Source organism: Conger conger, chromosome 5 (genome assembly GCF_963514075.1).
Source record: "Conger conger chromosome 5, fConCon1.1, whole genome shotgun sequence".
NCBI classification, from domain to species: domain Eukaryota; kingdom Metazoa; phylum Chordata; class Actinopteri; order Anguilliformes; family Congridae; genus Conger; species Conger conger.
Genome location: NC_083764.1, coordinates 4,262,597 through 4,273,167, shown reverse-complemented (window position 1 = coordinate 4,273,167; position 10,571 = coordinate 4,262,597). Strand labels below are relative to the sequence as shown.

The 10,571-nt window shown below is 46.2% G+C and overlaps 1 protein-coding gene across 2 annotated transcripts in view; it reads right to left on the bottom strand.

Annotated features, from left to right (window-relative positions):
- The window catches only part of LOC133129546 (chloride intracellular channel protein 5-like), a 21,594-nt gene continuing 11,023 nt past the window's right edge, over positions 1 to 10,571 (bottom strand). For both annotated transcript variants that reach the window (XM_061243712.1, XM_061243713.1), the window contains exons 2-6: positions 5,478 to 5,587; positions 3,918 to 4,043; positions 2,459 to 2,565; positions 1,894 to 2,075; positions 1 to 1,070 (exon numbers count right to left, since the gene is read on the bottom strand). In XM_061243712.1, coding sequence (XP_061099696.1) covers positions 906 to 1,070; positions 1,894 to 2,075; positions 2,459 to 2,565; positions 3,918 to 4,043; positions 5,478 to 5,587 — 690 coding nt within the window. In that variant the 3' untranslated portion in view covers positions 1 to 905. The remainder of the gene's footprint in view (positions 1,071 to 1,893; positions 2,076 to 2,458; positions 2,566 to 3,917; positions 4,044 to 5,477; positions 5,588 to 10,571) is intronic.

Here is a 10,571-nt window from a genome sequence, read left to right as displayed (position 1 = left end):
TATTTTGACAATTAAAAAATATATTTTTGTGGTATCATTTTGATGCATCGTACCGATAAAAATGTTTTCCCCAAATGCCAAACAGAACACACATTACAATCATGGCAGATTTTTACGTGTGAAAAAGAAAAGAAAATAGAATACATTTGTACCATATATTTGACAGCAGGTGGCGATGTTTCCCCGTTGAGAGTCGCCCCAGTCTTACATTTGACCGTTCTGTACTACTCTGAACTGTCTCAAATACATTTTATTGTTCCTCCAAGTTGTGATTGTTTTTCTCAAGCCATTTAAAAACAGATAGATGTCGGCTGCTACTTGTACGACTATATATTCTCAGAGTTGGATGAATTTCAACCAAAAGCAGGATTGATTAAATTGCTCACAACGCAAAGTCGACAGCACCGTTTGTAGTGCTGGTGTCACAAGTTGTATTTTTCAAAATCACAAACACGAAAGTGAGTGTCTTCAGAAGCCAAGTCCTCGTACTCAGCACTCAGGTCATACTAGAGTCAAAAACGAGGATGATTCTAAATGAAAAATGAAAATCTTAATGTAATAATAATAATAATAATAATAATAATAATTTACAGGTCACACCACGCATCAGAAAGCTAGTATGACTGAGCAGCGACTGGCCCTGAACTACAAGACACATTCACAGCTGAATGTTCATTTCAGACAGCAGAGAGGGAGAGAGAGAGACAGAGAGAGTGAGAGGTATAGAGAGAGACAGAGAGAGAGAGAGAGAGAGAGAGAGAGAGATCGTCTGGAGAGATTCGAGCAGGTCCAGGACATTGAGTGTCGTAGGTCTCGAGTCAGGATGGGGAGGAGCTAAAATGGCATCAGCACGCAGTTTTTTTTTTTTCCACGAACAGAAATCTTGCTTGGCGGGCAGGCCGGGCTCACTTGGCCAGCCTCTTGGCCACGTCCATGTAGGCCATCTCGATCTCCTTGTCCAGCGCGCAGGTGTTGGTGAACTCGTCGCGGGCGTAGGCGTTCTGCAGGTACCGCCACACGCCTGTCATCTCCGCCGGGATCTCGTAGTTTCGGTACTTTTTCGCCACGACCTGGTGGACATTAGCAGGAAATGAGAAAAGCGTGGGAAGTTGTGCGGGACCTCATGTTTATGAATGGAGCTTCCGCAATGAGACAATGCTCTCATTTCCAATTTTAATTTTACATTACATTACATTAATGTCATTTTGGCAGACGCTCTTATCCAGAGCGACATACAGTTGATTAGACTAAGCAGGAGACAGTCTTCCCCAGGAGCAATGCAGGGTTAAGGGCCTTGCTCAAGGGCCCAACAGCTGTGTTGATCTTATTGTGGCTACCCCGGGGATCGAACCACCGGCCTTGCGGGTCCCAGTCATGTACTTTAACCACTACTACTACGAATCTGTCGTAACTCTAATTCTTAACAGTGAGAACAAAGAAGATTAATTTACTGTACCAGTGTAAAATGTACTAAGTAAAGTGAACTCTGTCAGTTGATATAACACTGAACACATGGCTATGTGCGTACCCCCTGATCGTTGCGCAACCCTTGCTACAAGTGTCCCATGAAAGTGACGCACAATGTTTTGCGTTTTTACTTCGGCGACGATATAGGACAATAAGGACTCTTATCGCCTCTATGGCAACGAGACGTCGAGCTCCTGACAGTTTGACAGTTTGTTTGCATTTTCTGAACACAAGATGTGTCCATGACAATGACCCTGTCCAATAAACACGGCGCAACAAAGTATTCTAGGGGTGCGTGACAATGACATAATGCATCATTTTTGTCATTTGACACAAGGGTCGTGCAACAAAGTATAAATCAGTCTTTTGTGTAAATCGAGCCCGGATGCACTTCCCCCCTCCGGTCAGCAGAGGGCGCTGTCTCACCTTCACTATGTGCAGCTTTGGCAGGAGGTTGCAGTCCGCCAGCGTGAGCTCGTCTCCATCCAGGAACCTGCGGTTGGAGCTCTTCTCCTCCTCCATGCTGTCGGCGTTGATCTCCTCCGGGAGCGGGCTGTTCAGGTAGGAGTCGAGCTTCCTCAAGGCCTTCGCGAGGGCCTTCTCTTTCTCTGCAGCAAACGAAAACACACACGGCATGTAATTCCCCATCACGGCCACTAGATGGGAGTAGAGCTGCACAATTTAGATACCCAGCGACGAGGCTGGAAGGCCTTCAGCTGAGCTAATTTGACACATTGGTAACAGTTCGGTCTGCTCCTGTTAGAATTTACAGGCCATTATGGAAACAAAAGGGGCTGATGAAAAGATGTTAAATATTTAACAATGGTTGCCGTGACATGATAATTAATTTTCACCGTGAATGCCCCTACCCACCGCCTTGTGTTGTGGTTTCTCAAACAACACCGGAGATGAAATCGTGACGATTTGCACGTGCGTCACTCGGTCCACTGCGTTCCTCCGAGTGACAAAGTGCGACCGACGGGGTCTGTACCTGCGTTGGCTCCTGTCTTGGTGTTCTTGATGAAGGCCGAGAACTTGGCGAAGACGTCGTTCCCCGCCGAGTTGGACTCCCTGTTCTTTGCGGCCAGTTTGGGATACCTGAGAGACGCAGCGTGTGACAGTGTTTACTGCATTATTCATGGACAGGTGATCACACCTCAACAGGGATGGCCTACTTTCCAGAGCGCAGGAAGACACTGACAGTTGCTCTGCCTGCAGTTCACTTAGCTACCAGCAGAGGGGGACAGAACATTTTTCCACAATCAACATTAAAAGTGTTTCTGATTGTTTTATAGGTTTTTAGAGCTTCCGAGTTGCTATTGGGCAACATGATTGTCACCTACTTATAGATTTAACAAGCAGATTTACTGAATTCCCAAGGATTTGTAGGACTGAAGGGCTGATGGACATTTTCAGTCATCATGTCAACTTCATAAGAAATGTTTTTGGGTCAGCATTGACTATGAATCCTTCATTAGCACACATGTAGTGTTTCCTTAAGTACTATTCTGTTGTTAGAAACCAGTCAGCAATTTTATCTTCCATTTCCATTATTTAACATAAGGGGTAGGAGTCTAAATCCAAAGCTGTGTCTTGCTTGGTCGTATAGCACCTGACACCTTTACCCAGAACCCACTGCAGGCTCTAGCACAGGGGCTCATGACTGTACAGTTCTATAAAAGACACGCCACCATTTAATACAATTTAAATAACCAGTGATCACAGCATTATAAAGGACAAGTAAAGAACACAAAATGTTATTGTATTTGGCAGTCTAAAATACTGTATATCATTTAGTATATATTCTTGGTGTTAATATTTAATATACCTCAGTACTGCAGGGAGCCACAGAGTCAGCTGGTTTCCCTTTTATGCCTCAGATCTTAATTGCTTAACGAACAGGAAGTGAGCACACTCGGCTCTCGAGGTGAAAATCAGCTGCTGATTGGGTATCACTTCTAACCCCTTTGAGACACCGTATCTAAGAGGGCAGGAACCGAATGAGAAGATGCGTAACCAACAGCAACCAGCGAGCCACAAACAGGAAAGGGATCAAAACCCGTGTGTAACCTCAACCTCTAATCATGTTAAAATTATCAAGTGGCATATTCAGTTTCAATAGAAGGTCACATAACTTCCACAAGCTTCCACAAGCATGCACTTGGTCTTAATCATCTGCCAGTACAGGGCGGTCAATCACAAAAGCCCCCCATGTAGCATTACAAACAGGTCCCCAAATGGACCTCATCTCTGTCCAACCCATTTCATTTCTATAATGGATTTCTGAATTATATCCATCTACAATTACACTTTGGGCACCCCCCTCTATAGCCGGATTCCTCCTGCGATTTCTTCCCATCTGGGAGATTTCTCTCACCACTCTGAAGACACAATACACACAATCCCGACACACACACAATCCCGATGTCGCGGTTCGGAGAATATCGTACTTCGGGGGGGCCAGGGACTCCTCCAGGAACTCCTCGATCTTGTTGATGTCGGTCTTCACCTCCCCGTTGAAGGTGAGGAACGGGGGGTGTGTCCCCGGGGCCAGGTTATGCAAATCCGCCGGTTTCCTGTGCAGGGGGAAGCGGAGGCTTAGAGAGGTCCGCCGTGACGCTGCTCCAGACCACACGCACCTGTGCCTGTACCTGCTGCAGCTCACGGACACACACCTAGGCTCAAAGGTGACATGCCGGTCTTTGACCTTAACACCACGTCAATCTGGAACACAGGTAGCGCAAGGCTGTGTTTCCTGCGAAGGCTACATTTATGCAATAAAATCACTTTATCACTGTGGTCCTTTCCTCGACAGTTTGGGATTATAGATTTTTTTCTGGTAGATGACTGTGACTCTCAGGTAGACGATAGAGACTCTCAGGATAATGACTGTGACTGACTCCCTGGATAATGACTGTGACTGACTCCCTGGATAATGACTGTGTCTGACTCCCTGGATAATGACTGTGACTGACTCCCTGGATAATGACTGACTCCCTGGATAATGACTGTGACTGACTCCCTGGATAATGACTGACTCCCAGGATAATGACTGTGACTGACTCCCTGGATAATGACTGACTCCCAGGATAATGACTGTGACTGACTCCCTGGATAATGACTGTGACTGACTCCCTGGATAATGACTGTGACTGACTCAGGATAATGACTGTGACTGACTCCCTGGATAATGACTGACTCCCAGGATAATGACTGTGACTGACTCCCTGGATAATGACTGTGACTGACTCCCTGGATAATGACTGTGACTGACTCCCTGGATAATGACTGTGACTGACTCCCTGGATAATGACTGACTCCCAGGATAATGACTGTGACTGACTCCCTGGATAATGACTGTGACTGACTCCCTGGATAATGACTGTGACTGACTCCCTGGATAATGACTGTGACTGACTCTCAGGATAATGACTGTGACTGACTCCCAGGCTAATGACTGTGACTGACTCTCAGGATGACTGTGACTGACTCCCTGGATAATGACTGTGACTGACTCCCTGGATAATGACTGTGACTGACTCTCAGGATGACTGTGACTGACTCCCAGGATGACTGTGACTGACTCTCAGGATGACTGTGACTGACTCTCAGGATGACTGTGACTGACTCCCTGGATAATGACTGTGACTGACTCTCAGGATAATGACTGTGACTGACTCCCAGGCTAATGACTGTAACTGACTCCCAGGATGACTGTGACTGACTCTCAGGATGACTGTGACTGACTCTCAGGATGACTGTGACTGACTCCCTGGATAATGACTGTGACTGACTCTCAGGATGACTGTGACTGACTCCCTGGATAATGACTGTGACTGACTCTCAGGATGACTGTGACTGACTCCCTGGATAATGACTGTGACTGACTCTCAGGATGACTGTGACTGACTCCCTGGATAATGACTGTGACTGACTCAGGATAATGACTGTGACTGACTCCCTGGATAATGACTGTGACTGACTCTCAGGATGAGGGCTGTGACTCTCACCTCTTGAGGTCGACGGTTGTGACGTTGAAGACCACGCCCTTCAGCCACAGGATCATGAAGAGTCTCTGGGAGAACGGGCAGTTCCCAATGCTCTCTCCATCGCTGCCCGCCTGCGGAGAAAACGCCCACACGTTAAACCAGCCAATAACACTCTCCCCGCCTACAGGGGCACGCCCACATGTTAAACCAGCCAATAACACTCTCCCCACCTACAGGGACACGCCCACATGTTAAACCAGCCAATAACACTCTCCCCGCCTATAGGGACACGCCCACATGTTAAATAAATGCTCTGCTTATAGAGAACACACCCAGTGGGGCAGTCTGTAGTCTGCTGGCTAAGATACATAACTGAGACCCAGACAGTAGGTGGTTTAAGCCCCGGTGTAGCCATGATAAGATCAGTGCAGCTGTTGAGCCCTTAAACAAGGACCTTAACCCCACATTGCTCCTGGAGGGATTGGCCCCTGCTTAGACTAATCAACTGTAAGTCACTTTGGATAAAAGCATCAGCTAAATAACTGCGATGCGAACCAACCAATACATCTGTGCTTACAGAGGACACCCACATGTAAAACCAACCATGACTGTGCATGTGTGTGAGTGTATGAGTACTCTGTGAGTTGTGTGTGTGTGTGTGTGTGTGTAGAGATAGGAGCCATCAGCAGGATATGAGACTTGAAACCTAAAACTGACCTTAATTCTGACACAGAGAAGTACAAGCGGCTCCTGGTATGTTATCGCACCTTACTGCACATCCTGAGCACACACACAAGTGCACACACACACGTGCACACACACACGTGCATACACACAGGGTATGCAATACATGCACACTTCAACCCACGTACTAATATACTTTAACAGGCTTGAATAAATCTTAAAAACAAAAAAAAACCCTGAATGTTCTCCTTCATGCCCCAGTAGCAGAGTGGTAACCAACCCTGTTCCTGGAGATCTGCCGCCCTGTAGGTTTTCACTCAAACCTAAACAAAGCACACCTCATTCAACAGCAAGAGATCCTGTTGAGCTACTAATTAGTAGAGTTAGGTGTGACAAATTAGGGTTGCAATGAAAACCTACAGACTTCCAGAAACAGGGCTGGTGACCACTGCAGTAGCAGATATCTATGGATTACCAGTTCACTTATTCTGTGAAAAAATATTGTGAGTGTGACATTTCTACCTGGGCAAAGCTTACATATAAAATCCAACCTTAGTTCTACTGGGTCAGAAGCGCAGTACATTGGACTGTAAACCTGCCCATTTAAAAAAAAAAAGTTACATTTACATTACAGTTTTTTTTTAGCTGATGCTTTTATCCAAATCGACTTACAGTTGATTAGACTGAGCAGGGGACAATCCGCCCTGGAGCAACGCAGGGTCAAGGGCCTTGCTCCAGGTCACCTAACAGCTGCACTGATATTTTTGTGGCAGCACTGGGGCTTGATGCACCAACCTTCCAGGTCCCGGCACCTTAGCCTCTGGGCTACAGGATCCCTCTTACAAATAACCCAATAACCAGCGAGCACACTCTGCACCTCTGACAGCACAGCCAGCTCTTTTCCGTCTGTTTTTGTTTTAAAGGGAATCAAATCCGAATTTCCACATGTTCCGCAGCACCGATCGGGTGGTTTTCCGGGGGCAACCTGAGAGCGGCATCGGAAAGCCGAGCCCGTCAACCGACCCCCCCGAGGGAGGGAGGGGGGCGATGAATAATGCAGGCCTGTTCCATTCCCCATTACCCGCTTCATTAGCCGCTGCGCAGCTTAGCACAGTCTGCACAGGGTCTGCGCATCCTAGCTATGGGTCTGCACAGGGTCTGCACGTTTTACCACAGGCTGCACGTTTCGGTTATGGGTGTCTGTGCATTTTAGCACCAAGTTTGCACAGCGTCTGCACACTTTAGCTGGGAGTCTGCACAGGGTCTGCGCATTCTAGCTATGGGTCTGGATAGGGTCTGCGCAGTTGAGCTATGAGTCTGCATAGGGTCTGTGCATTGCACCACAGGCTGCATGTTTTAGCTATGTGTGTGTGTGTGTGTGTGTGTGTTTGTGTGGGGTCTGCAGGCACTATCTGTGTGTCGGCACGTTTCCGCACTGGGTAATTCAGCAGAATAAATATTTAATCATTACAGCGACCACAACAGGGTGTGTAAGGATGTATAAGCCAAAGGTGTTCACGCGTTATCCAGTGTAAGCAACGGCCTGAACCCTGAATCATAAAAATCCATAAACCTCTGGACCTGTTCAGTACAACCTGTCAGCACGTTTTATCACGAGATATGGACTCAGAGGTATGTTTGTGATTTGCGAATACCAGGGATATGTGAGTACAACAGATTGAATATGACAGGCTGGTGTGAACAGAGAGACCCCTGGGTTAGGCCATGTAGGAGATCTCCTAGGGTAGGGGTTCCCAAACTTTTTCTAATGTGACCCCAAAAGAGTGTTACAAAAATTTTATGTGACCCCAACACCCAACCCACCCACACTGGTGTAAACTAACGCTGCTTAGCCTATACTATATTCATGATATCGCTTTATGATAGTGGGGTTGTTGTGATGTTCAAAATTTGGAAAGTACATTAACATACTTTAAACTGACAAAAAAAAAATTTTTCAGCCGACCCATCTTCAAATCAGGTGGCTCTAGATGGGGTCACGACCCCCAGTTTGGGCCCCCCTGGCATGGTTAAGGGGGACCCCGTGTGGTGTTTTTTATTTATTTATTTTAAATGGATTATTTTGGGGGCGATTTTCAGGCTCTTATCTGGGACCCCACAAACTCATGGGATAGCCTAACTCTGTGGTCACATGACCTCAGATGTCCGACTCCAAACACGGCAATCACATCGCACGATGATGATGTCATTTCCTCTCCAGAAACCCAGCCTGTTGTGGTCATGAAAGCTGCCTGTTTACAATGCAGTGAATGGGCACAGCGCTACCACAGAAACCCAATATGGGCTGCTGATAACAGCCAATCAAGACCCTGAACAAGAGAACAATGGTTGGGGAGGGCATCGCTCCAGTGCTTATCAGATCACGGAGGGGGATTAAAGTATACAATTAACGTTTCACCTTTTCCGCTGAAAAAGCTGTTTTCAATGCTCATCTCTGCCCGGATCATATACAACATTAATGTGCCACTGTGCTGCCATACATTTCACCAGAGACTTCAACTCCAGATGCCAGATTGGGCGATATTCCTCTGTAACTCTGCTTTCAAACAATCTGTGATCTGCATGAGGAATCTTCGTACTGTATACTGGATCATCAGACTTCACAATATACATATGTGCAACTGTATAACACTTATTGTGTTCATATGTTACAATATACGTTTCAAGGGTACACTACCATGAAATATATCCAGCAGTGTATTTGCGAAAAGTCTTTGCAATGTATTGCAGTATGTTATATCATTTCTGTAAGGGAATCCCATTAACTTACACAATTATGTACATATACACATGTAATTACATACAGAGAAACACACATACCCACAAATGCACACACACACACGCACACACACATAAACACACACACAAGATTATGGGGCGATATGGTTGAGGCCGTAAGAGCAGTTGTCTGGCAGTCGGAGGGTTGCCGGTTCGATCCCCCACCCGTGCTGTGTCGAAGTGTCCCTGAGCAAGACACGTAACCCCCAAATGCTCCTGACGAGCTGGTCAGCGCCTTGCATGGCAGCCAATCGCCGTTGGTGTGTGAGTGTGTGTATGAATGGGTGAATGAGAAGCATCAATTGTACAGCGCTTTGGATAAAGGCGCTATATAAATGCCAACCATTTACCATGTATACTACAGCTGAGTGCATTTGGCTGCATGGTCCACTTCCTGTGACCCTGCTGTGAGGTCACAAATATTGTGGTTAGAATGTTCTTAACTGAACATTCTAATGCCGATGTCACAATCAGCACTCGATGGCGTTCTAGAACACCGACTTGGGGAAAAAAACATTCCAAAAAAACCCCCTCTACTCTTCAAAAAGGGTCAAAATGGACCAGGATACTCTACTGTATTAGAACCATACTCCTTTATTTTTAAATCATTTTAATTGGTTATTTGTGAGCTTGGGAGGTGACAGCCGTACACTCAAGGTCCACCGGTTCCATTAGTTTCCTTTCTGCTGACAGAGTTCTGGCAGAGGCGCTAAACGCTCATTAGCCGAAGGTAAAAATAACCAGGGGGAGGGAGGTGCGCTGCTTTCGCATCTCCGTCCAATAGGGAGAGAGCACAGGGGTGATGTCACCTTCAAATCAGGCCTCTTCTTACTAGACACATGTCTTACTGGAACACAGTAGAAATTCACCAACAGTGAGTGTTCCCAGTTCAGCTATAGTTCGCATTCCCAGTTCAGCTATAGTTATATATAGGCCAGGACCCTATGCAAGGTCACAGTGAGCCACCCAGCAACTCTATGCAGCTGACACTTCAAAAAACTGATGTTAATTCAATGGAATTAATTAATGACTTATCTACACAGTGAGAGCTGATATTACACTGACCATTTTCATTTGTTTGTCCGATAAAATTGAACTGGGGACCCCCATTCCACTTACACAACATCATAATTTGGTGGATCACTGAAATCTACGGGGAAAATATGTCACTAATGCAAAGTTACGATTGCTTAACTCAATTTCTAAAGGCACAATAAGGCCAATGTGTTCCCAGGAGCCTAGCCCCTTGACGAAACCCCAGCAGTGTCTGTGTGACAGTTCTCCCTCTCACTCTCTGACTGGAGAGTCAGGCAGGGTCAGGCCTGTAGTTTATCAGGTCCTTCTTACAGTCGCTTCCACTGAACACCACTACAGATATAGATAACAGGGTAACAACCAACCAGCACTGCCAACTAGCTCCCACTTAGCATCCCAGAGCACCACCAGAACACACAATTGCAGTACTGTCATGTTAGCTTATCTAGAGACTGGCATTGTGCTAGTGGCTAGCCAAATACACAAGTGATACAACACAGTTACAGTAGTGTAATGTTAGCTGGCTAGCTGGAGCTATATTTTGAAATAGCTAGTAGCTGGCCATTTCAAGCTGGTCATCGTTGGATTTTAGACTAG